The sequence below is a fragment of the Vicugna pacos genome, chromosome 21, assembly GCF_048564905.1.
Source record: "Vicugna pacos chromosome 21, VicPac4, whole genome shotgun sequence".
Classification (NCBI taxonomy): domain Eukaryota; kingdom Metazoa; phylum Chordata; class Mammalia; order Artiodactyla; family Camelidae; genus Vicugna; species Vicugna pacos.
The window spans coordinates 23,424,966-23,445,757 of NC_133007.1; the positions used below are offsets into that span (position 1 = coordinate 23,424,966).

The 20,792-nt window shown below is 50.9% G+C and overlaps 1 protein-coding gene across 3 annotated transcripts in view; it reads right to left on the reverse strand.

The window, feature by feature from the left end:
- Positions 1-14,123: 14,123 nt before the first annotated feature.
- The window catches only part of KIRREL1 (kirre like nephrin family adhesion molecule 1), a 96,440-nt gene continuing 89,771 nt past the window's right edge, over positions 14,124-20,792 (reverse strand). For all 3 annotated transcript variants that reach the window (XM_072946318.1, XM_072946317.1, XM_072946319.1), the window contains exons 13-15: positions 20,557-20,696; positions 19,903-19,980; positions 14,124-19,646 (exon numbers count right to left, since the gene is read on the reverse strand). In XM_072946318.1, coding sequence (XP_072802419.1) covers positions 19,170-19,646; positions 19,903-19,980; positions 20,557-20,696 — 695 coding nt within the window. In that variant the 3' untranslated portion in view covers positions 14,124-19,169. The remainder of the gene's footprint in view (positions 19,647-19,902; positions 19,981-20,556; positions 20,697-20,792) is intronic.

The window sequence follows — 20,792 nt, forward strand, 5'->3', positions numbered from 1 at the left end:
AGGCCAGGGCCGCCTCTTCCTTCCCCAGCCGCAGGCCCCACGACGCCCAGAGCAGGTGCACAACTATTCCTGAGCTGAACGGGCCTCTCCTTCCCAGATCAGTCTCTGTCTGGCTCTGTCATTCTCCCACTTGCCTTCCCTCCTCCATTTGGCTTCTGCTCACTCTTCTCTCTCCCTTCGTGCCGGGCCTCCTCCCCACTCCTTTGTTCTCTTTCATAAGATCTGTAACTGGGGAAAGATTCCTCCTTCTTGTCAGGCCCATTCATTCTCCCGCCTTCGCGCACGCAGCCTGGGCTGGCTGGCTTTGTACCTCCTCTCCCTGGTTCTCTGCCTTCCCGTGGCTCCTCCTTCTTTCCCTGGAGCTGTGGCTGAGCTCTGGCAGGTGCTCCCAGGTCACAGCAGCGACCCCATTCCTGCACAGCACCCCCTCATCCCGGCATACTCCAGTCCACACATCCATCCCCATCCCCTACACAGACCTCACTGTGCACACACGCGCCCCCACACAAACACACGCCCGGAAGTCTTCCGCCTTTCAATGATAAGCCATTTCGCCTTTCCTGGGAAGGAGGAGGCCATGCCTCGAGCATAAACCCAGAAGTTCCTTGGAGGAGGTGCCCCTGCACTGTTGGAAAGTCCAGCAAACCGCAGGGGTCAGGGTCCTCAGATGGTAACAGGCTTGGAGGAGATTCAGCAAGGAAGGTCCAGGTCCCTCACAACACAGTGCCTCCTCGCTCTCCAAGCCACATGTCCTCGAGGCTCTTGGACCACTGGCCCTGGTCAGTTTCTGGCCTGAGCTCTTCTCTTGTTCCCCACCCAGCCTGCTGCGGCCCTTCTGGCTCCTCCTGCCACTCCCTCCTTGCTCCCTGAGAGACTTTCAATTTCCTCCACCCGGAGGACATCACCTGAGATGTCCTGAAGCTCTGGACTTCAACCCCCACCCTTTACTTTCTAATCACATTCTCATCCTGTGGCCACACTTGCATCCCAGCCCCGCCCCTCTTCCTTTGCTGCTTCTTTCAGACACACACCTGCCCCAAATCCCTCCTGCTCCTCCTTCCCTGCCCCAGCCTACCCCCTCTACTCCCGTCCACTCGTTCTCATTACTCATGGACTCCCCCTTGCATAGGGAACCTTCCAGAATCCATCAGCACAGAGGACATCTCCCTGCCTGGGATACTGTGGGACAGTCTCTACCTCTAACATAAGTTCACACGTTAGCACAGTTTGTAGATCTGATTCCATCGAATGCAACCGCCTTCTTTTACAGATGAGAGAACTGAGATTCAGGGCAGGGGGCGGGGGTGCGGTGTAAGGCATCAGGAGCACACAGCTCACTCACCTGAGTGTAAACAGCATGCACTCACCGTTGGCTCAGTGTTCTTACCCTGCTATGCAGATGTGTGCATAGAGGCCAGTTCCACTGCCTGACCTGGTGAAGTTTGTGGTGAGGGTAAGGGGTTGGGGGGAACGAAAGCTGGGAATAATTCTGCATGGGGACCCCTGGGACAGGCAGCTTCCGGCTTCTTTCTGAGCCAGTGGAAGAACCATACAGCTGAGGAGACGGTCAACTGGCTGATTTAAACACCCATCACAGGAGATCACCCCAGGAGATGCCAGCCTGGACTTTCTCCCTTCTCTCTCTCTCTCCTGGGAGCATGTGGGCTTCAGGAGGGAGACACCTCTGGTGAATGAGGAGACGATGGGAAGACCTCAGGAGAAACGGGCGCTCATTCTCAGCCTCAAGTTCCCTCCACCTGGAAGTGATGGGCAGGGTGCTGGGGTGTCTTCCTGTGGGCATAGGGACAGAGGTGAGGGTCGGCTAAGTAACTGATAAGGACTACTACAAAGGGGAGAAGAGAGCCCGAGGTGGCCTGGAACGGGAAGCAGTGAGCCGAGTTTCCCCGCGGGGAGGATGGCTGCTTTAATCATCCCTGTATCCCTCCTGCCCTCTCCCTCCCGGTCCCAGCACAAAGACGAGGGTGCTGGGGAGGGAGGAGGGAGAGGGAAGGAAACACTAAGTAAGGCTCAAAGAATATGGAGCAGAAAAATAGAGGGAAATGGGAGAAACAAAGGAAACCGCTGAAGAAGCAAAGAGGGCCACAGAAAGGAGGGTGAGGAAAGGAGTCGGCCTCCTCCGCGCGGGCCTCTGGCTCCGGGCGGTCGCTAGGGGGCGCCGGGCGCATCCCTCGCCCCTCGCCCCGCGCCCCGTTCCCCGGCCCCCAGCTCCCTGCTCGCGCCCCGGCCCTGCCACACTCCAGCAGAAGCCATTACAGAGAACAAACTACCTTCTTGTCTCCGAGATGGGTCCCCGGGGCGCAAGGCAAATTGCCTGCCTCGTGCATAATAAACCAAGCGTGGACAGCAGCGCGGAGGAGGTCCGGGCTGCCAGCGGGCAGAGGCAGCGCCGCCCACCCCGGCCGCCCTGGCTCCCGGAGCCCCTGCCTGGGGCGTGGGTGGCTGCACCGGGTGCCCGAGGGGGTCAGGGGTGCGGGGGGATGACATAGATCCGGGAGAATCTCAGTAATGCTTCAAACACCAGCTTGCCCCCAGTACACCCATCCTGCACCCCAACACAAGTTTGTGACTGTTGGCTTATCCCAAGGAAGCCACTCCAAGTGCTCTGCTCCTTGTCTTTATTAGGCCACCTGCCTCTGCCTGGAATGCCTTTCTTCATGTGAAAAAGTAGGCTGCCTTTCTCATCTGTCAAGTCCCTGCTCAGAGGTTACATTCTCACTTTGAACTCTCAACAGTTGTAAGCGATGGCTTTCTCTTTCTGCTAAGTCTGCACTGTGTTCAGATTCCTAGTATCTCGCGGTTACATCACATATTACATTTATTTGGATACAGGTATGTCTCTGCTACCGGACTGCACATTTCTGAAGGACAGAAAGCATTATCTACTGATCTCCATATCCCGGAGACTTAGCACAGTGTTCAGTACTGAGTGACTGACTGACTGAATGAATGAATGCTTTTAAAAGGTGAAACTAGAGGTCTGGACCACCAGTTCATCACAGGTCCTTCCCCTCCACTTACAGCTGGCTTCCTGCAATCCTGCTCTGCCCTCTCTGAGATTCCGTATGAGGGGGAGGGGTTATATAAGGAGTGAAGCCTCCCCAGGGGAGATTAGCCATCCTCAGGAATGATGTAGGAGGAAGACACGGGGGTGAGGGGTGGCATGTGTTGAGCCCAGTCCCCACCTGCAAGGAGCGCCCAGTCTCATGAGAAAGCCACGCCGATGAATGATGACAACCCAGTATGCCAAGTGCGTAGAAAGAGAAAAGCAGGAGAGCCACACCTTTTCCTGAGATAACCCAACAGTCACAAACTTGTCTGTGACCTTGAGTCCACGGAGTGCCTAGAAGCAGCCCATAATCCAGACAGGGGCAGGAAGTGAGGAAATCTTCAGGTAGAAGGCAAAGCCCAATCTAGGTTTTGTAGGGTGACTAGGAGTTCTCTAGGAAAAGGTAAAAAGGGAAGGGACAAGTATTTCAAGGAGAGAACAGCCCATGCCAAGGAGGGAAGCAATGGTGTGGCCCCCATCATGGGGAGCTGTGAGTAGAGGCACAGGGGCTTACCCTAAAACCCCAGGAAGGGACTCGGCAGGAGGTGAGGCTGGGCAGAGGGGGTCAGTTCACAGAAGCTCTCAACTGAATTTTAATGGGCTTAATTTTGTCCCGACCTTGACAGGGAGCCATGGGATGATTTCAAGGCTGAGGTATCACATCAGATTTGCGTTTTTGGAAGCATTATTTCAGCAGCAGAGTCAAGTATGGGTTAGATGGGGTCAGGGTGGAGACAGAAAGATGGACCTGGAGGCTCTCGTACTAATCCAGACAGGAAGTGAAGAAAGCCTGAACCAAGGCAAGTGTGATGGAAATGGGAGGAGCGGACAGGCTGGAGCAGGAGCAAGGAGGCAGGATCAGCAGGTCTTGGTGACTGACTGGATGTAAGGAAGGGAGCAAAGAGTAGCTTGAGTCCCAAAGGTTTTTAGATTAAGCAGCTGGATAAAAGGTGACAACAACCAAAGAAGAAAAGGTGGGTTTTGCAGGTAGGGCATGTTGTATCTGAGGTGCTGGAAGGACATTTTTTTTTTTTAAATGCAGGTCTGCAACTGAGAAGGAAGCTGAGCTGGAGATGGAGGTTTGAGATTTATCAGCATAACCTTTGCGGTTTAAAGACAAAAGAATAGATGAGAGATTGTTCTCAAAACTGTGGGAGGGGGAGGGGGTCCAGGACAAAACACTGGAGGTGACCTACATTTAAGGAACAAACAGAGGAAGAGGAGCCCACTTCTGCTGAGAAGGAGTAGTCAGAGAGATGGGGGAAAATCGGAGGTGACACCACGGAGCAAAAGGAAGAGTTTTAGGAACAGTCATTAGTGTTCAATGCTGCAGACAGGTCAAAGAAGTGTCAGGAAGGATTTTAAAAAGGACAAAAGGAGTTATTGGATGCCCTGTCTAACTTACCCATCAAGGTTATCTCTGCCTTTCATTGTCTACTGGCAATTTTACAACCTTGTAAATTGCAGAAAACTGATAATGCAAATGATTCTTGTCCAGAGAAATGCAAATCAGTTGCGTATGGTAGAGTGCAATTGATTAGTGCCTTGTGGACAAAGTAGTTTTACATCTATTTGTAAATTCATTTCAGAATCCCTGGCTGACCTATATAAGTGTGGTATTTTGAATTTTCCTTTGAACCAGTTGAAATATCTTACTGGATCTCTCATTAATTAATGTATTAAATACAGTTTTTGACACATGTTCATTTTATATTTATGTGAAAATCATGATTTAACCTTGGTTTAAAAAATGATCCTGTATCAGAAGAAAATAACTGAAAAGTGAGCACAGGGTTTGATGACTACAGCAGGATCTGTCTAGGAGGTTTGGAAGGATCAGAAGATAGTAGTAGTGTGTTCGGGTGGAGAAGTGATAAAAGTGCAGAAGTTTGGACAATGGATTTCCGGAAACTTGGCTGGGAACGATGGAAGGAGAGAGACTGAGTGTTAGCTGGAGGGCACTGTACTGTGGAAAGAAAGAAGTACTTGTTTTACAACTGGCATCATAATTCTTTTTTAAAATGTCAATGCCTTGATAAGCTGTGTTGGGTATAAAAACAGTGACAGAGGCACAAATGGAAGGGGACCAGAAGGGGGCGCAATGAGATGACAAATATGGGGCTCTTAATCTGGCCTGGATACTATATATAAAATAGATAAACAGCAACGTCCTACTGTTAGCACAAAGAACTATATTCAATACCATGTAATAGCCTATAATGAAGAAGAATATGAAAAGGAATATATATATATATATATATATATATATATATATATATATATATATAAAACTAAATCACTATACTGTAACACCAGAAATTAACACAACATTGTAAATTGACTATACTTCAATTAAAAAAAGAAAAAAGCATAAAAATAAAATTTAAAAAATTACTAGATAATTTTGTATGCACACCAACAGAGGCTATAAAAAACTTGTGTTTTTTTCTCTCTTTTTTTTTTTTTTGTCATGGAGATGGAGGTCTTCCCTGAAGAGATAACTCCTGGTTTAAGTTTTTAAATAACAGGAGTGACTTAAGCCTTTTTTTTTTTTTTCCTTTTTCTTTGCTATGATTATGGAGGCCCAGAAGGAGTCAGAGATGCTGCAGCGAGTCCATGCCAAGTATGTAGGAAACAAGCTGAGGTGGGAAAGCCTTAGGATCAAAAATCCTAGATCCTGGCTCTTGCCACTGGTTTGCTGTACACATTATACTGAAGCCACATGTTCTGAATAGAAACTAGGTGCAGAGTATTTGAAAGTGCCCTGTCCTGAAAAGCCAGGTTGCTTCATTCCTGCCCGTGTGAGGACCGGAAAAGACGTCAGAATCTGGAGTGTTACTTGTTAGTGCCTAGAGGGAAGCTCAGAGCTCAGCGGTCCAGTTCTTCAGCCTTTAAAAAAATGGCAATCTATTTGCATAAATTCCTTGATTTTTTGACAGATAGAAATGTGAAGATGTTTCTCATTATTGGCAGACCCCGTCTCTGTGAATCAGACCTGTACGTCCGGCCCACTGGCCTGAACTCAAATATCAGGCTTTTCGTCCTCGATCTACCAGAATCCCAATGCTTCTCCATTTACCTTGAAGGTCTTTTATCCCCATGGAATTTCTAAATCCAAGAGGAACCCGTGCCCAGCCCTGAGGGGCTGTGTCCCCCCATCAGAAAGGGGCCGTTCTTGAACAATGAGATCTGTCTCTCTTTACTAGCCTGGTGAGAGGCTGCCCTTTCAAAGAGGGATCTGGGATTCCAGCTTCTTTCTATGGTATGTAGTCAGGACCAGAGGGACAGGCATCCAAAAAAAAAAATTGTTTTAATAAGTGAAGAGGCTGTTAATAGCCCTTTAGTTATTAGAGGCTCTGAGGCCGGAATCTTCTTGGGTTTATTCGCTGAGCTGGCCCACTGGGTGCTGGGATGGAGGACAGAGGAGTTGCCTCCAAGGTCTAGATTCAGAGGCCTATTCTTCTGAACATTGCATGTAATCACAATTATGAAAGGGCCTGGCACATTTACTGAATGCATGTTAGCTTCTTCCCTATATCCTGAGCATCCCTAAAACTTCAAGTAGTTCCCCTGAAGGAAGGGGTCCAGACAGCAAGAGGGCAAGGTCAGTGGAACCAGAGTGGTAAGTGACAAAGTGAGGGCGGAGAGAAGGTGGGCAGGGGCCAGCTAACGTGGGGTCTGTCCGAAGTGAAAAGAATGTGGATTTTATTCTAAGTGGACTAGGAAGCCATAAGGCCTGGAGCAAAGGAGTGCTGTGATGTGATTTACATTTTCAAAGGATTACTCAGGTTGTGTTGTTTTAGTTAAAGACAGTTTTCTAGTATGAATGGTAAAACTAAGACCAGATTCTTTTTTTCCCAAGTAGGGTAACAATCCCTTAAGGAATCACTACTAATGCCCTGCTGTGGAGAACAGACTTTAGGGACACAAAGAATGGACGCAGGGAGACCACGTAGCCACGTAGACAGTGCTGGAGGACGCTGGGCCAGGGGATGGCGCTGGAGGCAATGCAGAGTGGTGGCTTTTGGGATGCATGCTCATGTAATACTCAATGGTGCTAGCTCTTCCCTCGGCTAAGGGACTAGCATCATTATCCCCATTTTATGGATAAGAAAACTGAGGCTCAGAAAGTTTCAGTGACTTGTCTAAGGTAACATGGTAAATAAATGGAGCTTGGACTAAAGCCCATATCTCCAGATTCTCAAACCAGAGAGTTAACAGATCTGGATGCCAGGAGCCATGCTTTTAGAAAATTCCAAGTAGGCGCACCACACAGAGCACTCCCAGTCTTGGGACACCCGGAAGGACACAGGTCGTGATGCCAGGCATGGCTTTGGCCGAGCTGCTGGACCTGAGAACCCCTTTTATTCCATCTCCTGGGAGTTTTCATCGGAGGATCTGGCACCGTCTCCCACTGCAGTGCACACTGGTTCTCAGGGCCGCTGGAAGGTGAAGGGGCCACCACTCCCTCGTGGGGGGCAGCCGGAAGGCAGCTTCCATACTTACTGAAGGTTAGGAAGTGAAGCCACCCAGAGAACCTTAGCGGGTGGACGTGGGGAGCTCTCCCTCCGACTAGCAGGGTGCAGTGGGAAAGGTGGCTTCCTACCCATTGTTCAAATTCACTCAGAAGGCAAGAGGAGGCACGGTGGGGAAACCTTATCATAAGAGAAATAATTTGAAGAATCAGAAATATTAAACTCTGAAAAGAGGCATCTCAGAAGAGACAGGACAGCATGGTAACTATGTTTCAATCTCAAAAGGGTCGTTTGGGCTGGGGGGCGGCGACTGCAGACAGCACTGCCCTGAGGGCAGAATTACAGCCAGTGGGAGAAGCTTACAAGGAGGCAGACTCAGGCTCAGTAGAAGGAAGAGACGTCTTCCAGTTAATCCTGCCAAAGAATAGAAAAGCCTGTTATTGTTGTTTAAGAGGTAATAATAAATGAACAGTGCTGCACATTTACATCTATTAGGCTGAACCGCATAAAACCGCGGATGTTCAGCCATTCCTGACCCACAGAAACAGCAGTTTCACAGGGCTTGACTTGCTATGTTTTCCCATCTCAGAATAATTTCCAAAGTCGTTTAAAGGCCTGCAAGTGCTCACGGAATCTGTTCGACCCCACCTTTCTTTCTAACGGGACTTCCTAGCAGGTGTCTCTACTCCTTCTGGACAGACGACTCGCTGGGCCTTGACCCCCCCACCCCAAACTCATTTCTTGCCTCGGGGCCTTTGCAGTTGCTGTTCCATATGCGTAGAATATTCTTTTTCCAAGTCCACCTGTCCTCTTATCTTAGAGGCTGTCTCTGACCACCCAACACGAAGTCGTCCACCTCCTCTTCCTACGCTCCCTCACTGTCCGCCCGCCCTGCTCCGTGTCTCCTCAGAGCACTTACCACAGTCTGACAGACGGTCGTTTATGGTCTACCTCCCACCGTTATAATGTAAGTGCCATGAGAGCAGGGACTTGTGTTGCTCCCTGCCGCGTCCCCAGGGTTTGGAATAGTGCCAGATACATGGTGAATGTTCAATAAATATTTTTTGCATGAATGAAGGAACGATTTTTATCAACGAGGAAACCAAGGCTTGAAGAGGTCAAATGATTTTCCCAAAGGCCCAGAGCGGGTGCCTGGAAAAACCAGAGGGAAGCCCAAGCTTTTGGATTCCAGAATCCAGATCCCATAAAAAGCCACGCTGCTTTCCGGTCCCCTCGTGGTCTTGATGCAGAGCCCACTCGTGTCTGAGGCCAAATCGCGCCTCCTCCTTTGGGTCTATAGTTGGACCAGGTGGCCCCAGAGATGCCTTCAAATTTTGAGATTCTCATATCCACAGGTAAGTGTCTGTTTTAGTGTGGACCCTGAGCTGAGCAAGGTTTTGGTCGTCCCTCGGAGTATGGCATATCTGAGGAACCAGACCAGGAGTGTTGACCTGATACTGTTTGCGAAGAGGTCCCAACCAGTATCTTTTTGAGGGAGGTGGACCATTAATCTGAGCTTCAAAATATGAAACATTCCCCAGTTTGCAAATGAATGCAGGATGTGTTTGCATAGCGACCACCAAGAGAGCAGTATTATGTGGAGAGGAACAAAAAGACAAAGCTCCCCAGTACAATTCCGGGAGCTGATGGCTCTGCTCTCCCCGGGAGGTTGCCTCTGTGTAGCTAATTACAATGAGTAAAGGAAATGGGAAAGTGAGTACCGATGAAGTGATCTTTCTCCTCCCCCAGGTTCCTGCTTTGCAAAGAGCTGGTCTTTTGGTTTTTGAACCCTGGGGGCCAGGAAGATGGGTTCTGTCGTCCCAGCTGGATGGGCACAGTCTCTCAATATCAGGTCGCTGTTGGAGCTGCCAGTACGTCCTGTGCAGGTGCAGGGGTGGGGAGTGTGTTTGCAGGGGCGAGGTGTGCGGCGAGGGATGCTGCGGAGAAAGGGGATGGGGTGGGGGCCGGATGCTACAGAGCATTCATAGACCCAAGAAATCAACTCATGTTTGAATAGCTTTTGGCAATTTACAAAGGGCTTTTGTGTATCTCATCTCATGGAGGGTTCACAACATTTTACAGATAAAGAAAAGTCAGCTCAGAGAGGTGTGCTGACCTGCCCTGAATCAGAGTTCCAGAGGGCACTGCTGTGATTTTAACCTAAATCGTCTCATTCCACATTCCACGCTCTTTTCATAACCCCTGGGCAATTGTTGACATCTTTTGTGATGGCTCTAAGGAAAGGGGCAAAGGGGAAGGGGCAGGTCCTCAGTACTCCCCTTTCTCCAGGGTAACGCAAGCTAACGCTTGCTGAGACCCGCGTGCTAGGAACGCTGCTGAGCACTTTATATGGGATTCGCACTATTGATCCATTTCACAGAGAGGAAAGCGAAATGCAAAGAGGTCAAGTAACTTACTGTAGGGGAGCAGAATTGGTCAGCCTAAAATATGTTTCCTTGGCACATTGCTTTAATTTGGTTATTTTCTGTGGAACGGTAGACTGGAAAAGGGCTCAGAAAACCAAGTAGGAGTTACCCTTTTGTAAGAAATATTTACATTCGTAAGGGAAATCTCCATTTTTAAGGGTGTCTCTCTCTCTGTACCTGGAAGAGGAGGATGACCAAACCTCTAGAAATTCTTACCAATGGGGAGGCAATGACTTAAATCTTTATCATAATCACCTTAGTTTGCTGGGTGATTATAACCTCTCATAACTGACTCTACCCACCCTCAACAGCCTCTTTTGTCTTTAGCTGAGGATGGTGTGTAAGGACAGGGCTTTTGCCATTTTTTGGTGAGTTACTCAGTTTTCCTGGGTCGCTTCTCTGTGTACCTGTTACTAAATTTTTATTTGATTTTCTCCTGTTAATCTGCCTCATGTCAATTTAATTCTTAGACCGACCAGAGGAACTTAGAAGGGTAGAGGAAAATTTCTTCCTCCCCCACATTATTTCCAAGATCAAGCAGGAGCAAACGGTGAAGCTGTGTTATTAATCAGGATAGGATACACTGTGTTGCAGTAACAAACAACTCCAACATTTCTATATCTTAACAAAGCAAAGATTCACTTCTCCCTCAAACTACACGTTCATCGTGGCTTGGCAAAAGGACTCTTTTTCACATCGTCGCTCAGGGACCCAGGCGGAGAGGGACTCCATTATTACAAAGGTGCACCATCTGGAATAAATGAGCTCTTGTCGCTATGGTAGGCAAAGAAAGAACTGGAGGGGGGGGTCTCACTAGCAATTAAATGCTTTGGTCTGGAAGTGACATGTCACTTCTGTTTATAGAACACTGGCCAAAACTAGTCAGGTTGGCCCTGACCAGGGGACTCAGAGAAAGAGCTCAATATTAGTGAGTACTGATAATGCCCATCAGCTTGGCAGACTGACTTGACTCTCCCACTTCATCAAGGGTGGACTCTGCAAGGTTAAATTCCCTTTATGTATTACGTTTATGGGTTTGGTTCCCTACCCACCATCCCTGCATTCCTTCAGCACATACTGAGCAAGTACATGCCAGGGATTCTGTTGGGCGATGACAGTACTAAAATAAATTCTATATTAACAGACGTGCATTACCGTATATAAAACAGATAAGCAACAAGGCCCTACTGCACAGCACAGGGAACTATATTCAATTTCTTATAATAACATATAATGGAAAAGAATCTGAAAAGAAAAAATATATATGTATGTATATGTATAACTGAATCACTTCGCTGTACAACTGAAACTAACATTGTAAATCAACTACACTTCAATAAAAATTGTTTTAAAAAATGATACATGATCACTGCCTTCCAGGGCCCTTATTTTAAGAGGGAAGTACTAGTGTCTTCTACACAAAACCCTGTGATCAAAGCAGACAGTTGTAAATGAGGTGAGTGAGGCGCAGCTCACCTGTCCTGAGACTTCCCAGGAGGGAGAGAATGTGAATCCATGATGAGACTCAGGCAAGGCTTCCTGGAAGAGGTGGCCCGTGAGCTGATTCCTAAAGATAAATAAAATTTGGAAATAAAAAGGTCAAGGGTCATGGGCATTCCAGGCAGAGAAAAGAGCTTGGGCAAAAGCACAGGGGCAGCAAAGTGCAAGCGTGTGCTTCAGACAAGGCCGGATTCCGCTGGACTGTGCTGAAACACTGGGTGAGTGAAAGGGAGGGCTGAATGATCCAATCCTCTGGGAAAGTGATCTTGGGTAGGTCTTGGAGGACTTTGAACCTTTGAACATCACACTTGGGTGTGAAGGTGCAGACAGGAGCACATTTGCAAGGGCAAGGCTCTTACTGTGAGGAAGGAGACTTCCCGAGGAGGGAGCAGCTTTTCATACTCTGCAAAGAGTGATAAAGAGGCTGTCGGTGTCATTCCTATCTGTCGTCTGGCTGGGGGAGACTTAAGGGAGGGGCTTGGGCCCCAACACAGGAGACCTATTACCTGGGACAGGATTCTGAGTCCTGTCTCGTGCCTACAGAAGGGAGTGGGTACCCCCTAAAACTGAGTCTTCCTGCCAAATTTATGATAAATCTCTCCATCCAAAATTCTACTCCCTTTCTTGTCCCACCCTCTTCCTCTTAGGATTGAGGAGTAGCAAAGAAAAGAGGGGATTGAAACCGAGCAGGACTCTATGGGGCCCTTCCAGGTACAAAAGATGTTCTGTGTCCCTCATTTCTTTTTTGTAGAAAAAGGCTTTAGTCTCTTAGGCCTTCCCTGAGTTCCAAAGAACAGACTTCAGCAGTTACTAAGTAGGGACGTGAAGGAATAGAGAAGCAAAGGAAAAGCAATCAAGAAACAACAGGTCAGTGATGAAACAGAGTCCTAGAGGGGGAGGGTAATAGTTCAATGGCAGAGTGCGTGCTTAGCATGCGCCAGGTCCTGGGTTCAACCCTCAGCACCTCCATTAAAAAAAAAAGTTGGAAAGACAAACAGTCTTAGTTCCCTCAAGGGATATATCTAACAATCTGACATGTATCTTGAAGTTGTTCTGCAGAAACTAAGACCCCCCTCCCTGGTGGAGGATGGTGGTTACATGCTGATTACAAGCAAGTAGACCCCAGACTGGTTGGAACCAGAAGATTGATGATTAAGATTCCTGAAACATCATCTTGTTACCTCGCCACCAATCAATCAAGAGAAAGTCATGCCCCCTGCATCCCTCATCCCAAATACTGCCTTTAAAATTTTTATAACTCGGCCAGCCAGTAAGATGGATCTGAGACAAACCTACATCTCACATCTTCTTAGCCCATGCCCTCTTGATCGGTAAACTTTCCTCTGCTCCAAACTCCGACATTTCGGTTTGTTTGGCCTCACTGTGTGTCGAGCACATGAACTTGGGCTCGACAGCCAGCATCGTGTCGTGCTCTAGACAGCTCACTGGCTTGTCCCGAAGTGCCTACTGCCCCTGCGCTGGGCTCTGGGGATGCAGAGAGGAATCAAATGCAGCCCCAGCGGACACAGAGCACCGGCAGCACCACACTGAACACTGCGTGGCCTCACAGAATTCACCTGGGCCTCCATGTTTGCATAAACTTGATTCTTCTCTGTTTTTTTTGTTTTTTGTTTTCAAACTTTCTTCTGTTTGCATCTGGATCCCAACTACCATGCCACGTTTTACCTGTGCCAGTTCAACTTACCTGGCTGTAGCCTCGAGATGCAGGGGCCTCTCATTCGCATCCAGGTCGGATGCCCCCGGGGCTACCTATGGGCTCTCATCCCAGATTGCAGCCCCCACGGTGTCCTGCCCCTCCCTCCATGGTAGCTCTGGGCTGGGACCTCCGACCTTCTTGGAAATGGGTTGCATTTTCTCTAAAGTACTTTTTCAGCTTTTACATCCCTATCTCTGACTGCGTCCTGTGTCCCTTGTGTACGAAAAGGCTAGTGTGGCCCATCTTCAGTTTGCCTGGCTGTTAACTGGACAAGGGAAACGATAAACCCTTGTATTCTCTAGTGATTTATAGCTTTCAAAAACATTATCTGAAAACACTTGTTTTTTTTTGTTTTTTTTTTTTTAGTGACCCTCAGACACTCCTGTGAAAAGAGTGAAGTAAAATCCTTGCAAATTCTACTAAACTCGGAGAACTTAGAATTTCTTGCCAGGATGGCCTCTGTGTGGGGGTACTGCTGCTCCATCTGCTGTCTTAGTCTGTCTCAGTCCAAGTTCAAAAGGTGGGCAACCTGGTAACTTTGCTTTTTACCCAAACCACTGCATTTCAAATAAACTAAGCCAGTCCGAACAGGTCCCTCACATTCCCAAATCCTTTGGGATTTGGATCCCCTGTCCAGTCTCCCCCTTTCCTACCCCCACAGTCAGATTCGGCACAGAATGTCTGGATGCTGTGTTTCAGAAACATGGAGCTTCCAGCCGTCTGTCCCTGGACTGGCGTACCTGGCCTCAGGCTTCTGCGACCGTCACAAACTGGTGAACGAAATGCATTTGCCCCGTGGCCTGGAGGTGACATGAAAACATAGCCTCTGCAGCCTTGACCCAAAAATCCACCTCTTCCTCCCATTTAGGTCATTTCACCCCAAATCTGGCAAGCTTCTGAGCGATGAGCACTGCTTGGGCATTAAACACAAACCACGGTACTTTTTAAAACATTTATATTTATATATATAAAAAAATTAAATATATATAATATATAGTGTGTTTGAGACTAAAAATATAGTACATAATATTTAAAAAAAAGGAAAATGAAAAAAGGCAGAATAGGAAAAGGTGTGAGGGACACACAGATACACATTGCTAAAAACCTACGATGGTCTGTCCTAACAAAAAAAATATATATTTTTTTTCCTCTTCTCTGAATGATCGTCATGGATCCATTTGTTATCGGGGTTTGGGTGGAGAAAATTCAACTGGAGTCAGAAGTGGAGGCTGTAATTCCAAGAACAGTTGGGGTAGAAAACATGACCACAGGGCCCTGGGCCTCTTTCTGGTGTAACTGGAGGTCACTCAACCTCTGGGTCACTATTGCTGACAAGATTGTGTCGCGAGTTTGACTGTGTTGGCAACCTGACCGCTGTCTCCCCAGAGTCAGGGGAGCAGCGCCTGCAGACCCCCACAAGTGAACAGAAGAACCCACGGCCCACCAACACTTGCAAAGGCCAGTGGTGGGGCCAGCAAACAGCCGGGACTGGGGGACAGGAGGTTGTAGGAATGAGTGACAGCGCTATGCAAATGGAGTTACTATTATTATTACTGTTATTATTTTTAAGGGCGGGCTTGTACCAGGACCGCCCAGTATGGCCTGTGACTTCGGCGCAGCAGTGATGCCTCCAGGGACAGGGCCTGGAGCTCCCTCACAGTGATGCAGGAAAGTGGGATTCTGCCCTCTCCCTGTCCCCGATCTCCCAAATTCTGAGACCTGCCCCGAGCCACACATATCTTCCCAGCCCCTCCACCAGCCCAGAGGTGTGATGTCAGGACCAAGCTGAGAAAAGTGAGGCCAATGCCTTTCAGGAGGCTGGCCTCCAGGAAAGGAGACAGACCGTGGGGGGAGGGTAAAGGGGAGGCAAGCAGAAGGGATATTTCCGTGTTAAGTTGATCACCTCTTCACAAAAATAAATGCCTTTCCAATTACATCCCTCGGTCTGTGCACATCAGTGTTCTAGTATCACCTCCTCACTGGTCCCACCAGGGTCGGAAATTTCATTAATGCCTTTCAGGTGAGTCCCTCCACATGCAGAAGGGCCTGCAGGGGCACAGAGCGGTGACCTGGCTCAGGACACACACTAAACCGGCAGAGAAGCCAGGGTCCCCGAGGCCGGGCTTGCCTTGGGCGGGCAGCAGTGGGCACTGAACCGCCTTCCCAGCAGAGGGAGGCCAAGACTGAGCCAGTTAAGTCCAACTGGGGTCTTGGTTTTAATGGGGTTTTCTCCAAACCCGAGTGGCCCAACATTGCCAGGGACATGGCTCAAGTACACTGAGTGACCATCTGATCCCATTGGAAGGAGCCCAGGTCTTGGGGCTCCTAATAGAGTGCTGCTCAGTTAATGAGGGCATGAGGGCAAAACAGACCCCAGGGCAGAAGAGGCCATCCTCAACATGATGAGAAAAGTGGCACCTGCTGTGACAAGGAGAGGGCACAGTGCCTGGACCAGGGGGGATCAAACTAACCTCTTTCATCCCGGTGGGACATTGGCGAGTGCACAGCCCTGCTCCCACCCTGGGCGCTTTCCTTTCTTACCGTTTTTCTTTTTCTTTCACGTAAACTTTGTACCTAGACTTGGGGGGATCTGGGATTTAGGAGGTAGATTGGGCCCTCCACAAGAAGACTGCGGGTCACCTAGGATCACATGGAGCTCTTCAAGATCCAGAACTTGTGTCAAAAACTGCTGCACCCCCTCTTGCTCTAGCAGCTGCCCTTTGACCTGCTCCCGCACACAGGGGTCAGCTGCACTCACGCCTCACCCTCTGGTTTGACACCTCAGTCTGCAGGCTCCGCCTTGCTCCGTGTAAGTGGGGCTGGCTGTCCTTGGGCCACGGGAATGCACCTCTTCCCAGAGAAGGTTGCCTGAAACCTGGGTGCACAGTGGAGGGGACTCCCTAAGTCCTGCCCTGGCCAGACACGCCTCCGTGACACTGCCGGAACGCAGCGTGGGGAGAGGCACAGTGGCCAAAGGGTCACCCCACATCAATTTCACTGAAGTGTAGGATGTGCTTTTAGATGCTGTTTGGGAACAAGGGGTTCCCGGTGCAAATTCATTCACAACCCTTCTGAACAGGAAGATGAAGCCCATGGTGACAGCTTCTTTCAAGAGAGGAGGACCTTTCAACTCCCCCATCCCTTCACCTGCCCAGTCACTGTTTCCAAATCCTTGCCAGGGATGGGAGGCCCCTCCACCTCACCAAGAGCACAGCAAGAGAAGAATGACTAGGTCTGTGCGACCTTAAAGACCAGAACACGAGCCGCAGTGAATGTAAGAAGCTAGGCCAAGGTCCCTCAGTAAACAGCAGCCTCAGGACCGCGTCCCATGTCTCCTGAACCCTGGCCCCTCCCACAGAACCCCGAATGTCAAAGGCAGGCGGGATCACCAAAGTGACCACAAGTACTGAGGCACCATCTTGGAGGACTCCAGCCTTAGACAACAAAGCTCAAAGCTCAAAGCTCAAGGGCATCTTCTACTCCCCAGGGAAGCAATTCCATTGGCCTCAGGTCGGTCCCAATTCAGAGTCTGATCGGACCACAGTGCAAGTTGCAGAGGGCAGAGACAGCCTCGATTGCCTTGCATGGTGCTAGCTTGACACCCAGGAGGCCCCAGGTCATGTGCTAAGGAACAGAGAACAGGGAAGTAGCTCTGTGTCAGGCTTCTGAACCCAAAGGTGCCTGCAGGGTCAGCCGAGTTACCTAGTGACTTCAGGGCCTCCTCCTCTCCATCATTTCAACAGAACGGACCCAGAGCTAAAACCAAAGGAGGAAAAAAGAGAATGTGGCCAAACCCCGTACAGAAATGTCTTTTTTGGGGGTTTACTCCTGTTTTAAAAAGCCACCATCTTTAGACTCTAACCATTTATATTACCCATGCCTTCTGTGAAAATCATCAAAATACGCATGAATTTGCACAGGAACCTGCATCCTTAACAGAGCTTGTTACTGAGTTCACATAAAAAGACTCCACAGGGTCAGGAGTCAGCTTTCAGGGGAAGGGGTGGAATAAAACCAGGAGCCTCTACCGTGCTTCCGGCCGGGCGGGTCCACAGGACTTACCCCCACTGAAATGGAGGAGGGTGCAGTGGCAGCCCGAGAGGCTCCAAGCCGAGTAACTGCCTTCCTGTGCTGGCTGGTCCTTACCAGTAAGGGGATGGCGAGGAATGTCACCCCACAGACCCATCCGCGAAGGTGGTGATGGCCCGTGGCTGATGAGCGTGTAACGCATTAAAGTGAACATGCTAATGAACGGTGACCACGAGAAAGGGCAAAGCGCGTTCTGGGAACTGCAACGGAGGACTGGTCCCGTTAGAACCCAGCGAGGGGAAGAGCAGACTCCAGACCCTGCTTCTTGGGAAGGGGAGGCTGGGGCAGGGGGACAAGTTCTCTTTGGAGCGCCGGTTCTCTTTGGTCAGAAGGTGGCGGCTGGGAATGCGAATGCGCCTGTGGGTATGCGTGCACGGGGGTGGGGGGCATGGGGGCAGCATGTGGGCGGCTGCCTGCAGTGCCCTTCCGAGTGACCCTACCTGGCCAGCCCTTCCTCTTACCAGACCCCCTTCCTCTCCAGGCCCCCTCACCCATGTCCCCTAAATTCTGCAACACTTGACAGTGACTTTGGGCTCATAATACCGGCTCCCCACATAGCCACCCAAACAGGGCCGGTCAACCAACGCTGGACACTGAAGGCACTGAAAGTGGAAGAAGGAATCTGATTGGCTCAAGACAAAAAAAAAAAAAAAAAGACACTTAACAAACCCAAACCTGTCCAAAGAGAACATCTCCCATGCCCCCTGGAAGGTGGCCTCTCTAACCAGCTGGTTCCCCCTAGGGTAGGACAGCAGAGCCTGACAGCCAGGTCCCCTCCTTGTCCTAGCAGAACCTACTGGGTGACAGGTCTCACCACCTGAATGTTTAAAAATGGATTCAAAGTGCTTCGAGATTGAAAGAGTAATGGAAGGTGCCTGGTGGAGACAGACACCCCTTTCCTTTCCACTGGGACTTGTATTTGGGTGGGGGGACTCTCTACAGCTTCTTTTTTCCAAATGAGGTTTTCATTGTTTTTTTTTGTCTGTCTTTGAAAAATATCCTATAGTACCCCCACCCTCACCCTCCCACTCCCCCAGGCAGGCTCAAGAGTTAAAGCCAGGAGGTGGGGCAGAATGGGGAGAGCAGGGGGCTTGGGTGGGCTCCTTCTAGCATGTGCTCTGGAAACTTCTATGTAGCACACAGCTGTCTTGCTGGGGAATCAGGACATGGTTCCTGATCTTTCTTTCTCCACACAACCTCTGGTTTCTCTGGCTGGCCCAGCACAGAAGAGAAGGAAAGAGGGCAGCGCTATGGGAGATACCTGGAACCCCTCGGGAGGCGGACAGACAGGTGTCCACAGTGGGCAGCCAGGATGATTGGCATCTGAATGAGGGCTGGATCTGAACTCGGTGCCAGGGCTAAAGTAAATCCAAGGTCCTTCTGCATCCCGAGGAGGGAGAGATGCACTGAAGGTATGAGTGCAGATGAACAGAGGGACCGGCCAGTCTATCCCAATTCCATCTACCTGTGCCAGAGCCACTCACCCCCACACTTCATGTCTCCTGGGTCAAAGCCTGCTCATCCCCACAGGACCCCAGTCCACTTACGGGAGACCAGAGGGGTGAGATAGAAAGGGAATGCTAAAAAGTGCCCCCTCTGCTCTCCGCAACCTTCACTTTCCCCGTGCCCAGGCTGGGGCCAGGCGAGAGTGCAGGTCAGAAGAGACACATCCTCCCGAAGAAGAGGGAAAGGCAGGCCCAGGAGGCTGGGGCATGCACAGAGCACCATCCTCGGGACGGGGTGTTTCCGGGAGACCTGCTCCCCGCCTGCCACGGTGGGAGGAGGAAGGCTGGTCCAGGACGGGAGCAACAACGAGCAACGCCCCTGAATATCAGGGAACAGCTGTGAGAGCCTTCTCCTCTGCCCCGCAGAGATGCCCCGGCCAGGCTCGGGCCCTACACGTGAGTCTGCATGCGCTGCTGGAACCTCTGGCCGTAGTCCGAGTGCTGGGAGGTGTAGGAGAACCGCGTGGCTGTGGCGTACTTGCCAATGGGGTCATACGCCTCGTACGGGGTCCGCTCCAGGCCGGAGGGCGGGGCCTGGGGGTAGCCCAGCCGGTAGGTGGGGTACCCTGCTGCCCCGGGGAAGGGATGGGAATTGAACTTCTCATAGTTTTCGTAGGACAGCTGGCTAGTCGTGTCGGTGCCAGCGGGGGCAGCGGGCCCAGGGGCTGTGGGCTCAGGGCCGTAGTCGGAGGCCGGCGCCCGGCTGTAGGTGTTGAGCTGGGCGTAGCCGCTGGAGTGGGAGAGGCGGGAAGACGGGCGGCCGTCGAAGCGGGCGGGGCCCGGGGCCCGGTAGTCCGCATAGAGCACTGCCCTGGAAGACGGGCGGTCCTCGTGGGCACGCACGTTGTAGTAGCCATTGGTGGGGTCCTGGGGGGCAACGAGAGAAGAGCATGGAGGAGGGAGGTCCCTCCTGGGGGAGGGGTGTCACGTCTGGCCACGGAGCTCTGGGCCTCGTTCTCTGGCTCTGCCCGGCGTTCTCAGCCAGTAGCTCTCCAGCTCTGTTCCCTCAATAAGCCTCCTGACCGCTCCTCCACGAACACGCCCTCACCCCACCCCCTGCGCTGGCCCACAGAGTCCCCCCGCCCTCCCCGCCCCCGTGCGCCGGCCCCTCCCCCTTCCCCACCTTCATCTCATACTCCTCCCGGGTGTCGATGGTGTCACAGCGCAGGTCCTGCTTCAGGTCCACATCATCCTTGAAGGACTGCAGAGCAGCAGGAGTTGGGCGTCAGGAGATGGACGCCCTGTTCTTGTCCCCTGCTGCCCACCCCATCCCCACGCCCACAGGCCACCTGCTAAGGGGAAGGATCTGGGGTCACAGGCCGACTTGAATTCTGTGTCCTGTCCCAGCAGCGCAGAGGCTCTGGGATGTGGCAGGAAGAGGCCAGAGTCCTGGGTTCTAGCACTGATTTTGTCCCTAACATGCAATGCTTGGGTATGTCACTGCTCCTCTATGAGGCTGTTTCCTCATCCGAACAGTGAAGCAATTGGCCACAAAACTTATAGGGGTTTCCAACTCTGACACTCTATGGTGGGAGGATGGGGCTCCGGAAGCCCGTGGAGGCCCCACCTGCCTGTCCTCTGCTGAAGGGAAATGAGCCTGGGGAGCGTGTGCACGTGTATGTGTTTGTGTGCGCATGCGCATGTGTGCGTCAGCGTGTAGTGTGTGTGCACGTGTACGTGTGTGTGGCAGGACCAAGGTAGGCCAGGTGGGGCTGGTCCCAAGAGTGTTAAGGGTGTGGGCCAAGAAGGGTGTGGGCCAAGGAGTAGAGGACCTCACCGAGTAGATGGCTTTCATGACGCGGGTTGCCGTGGAGACGCTGGCAGTGTCGTCCTCCCGGTCGGAGTGCATGGTGAGTGGCTCACGGTTCACTGTCTCCACCTTGATGTCCAGCTTCCTAAGGGTCACGTCTTTGCGACCTGGGACAAGGAGGAGCGGCCTGGACGCTTTCTGCCAGCCTTTGCAGCGGCTGCTCCTGGACCCACCTGGGCTGGGGAGTGCGGCAGCCAACCCCT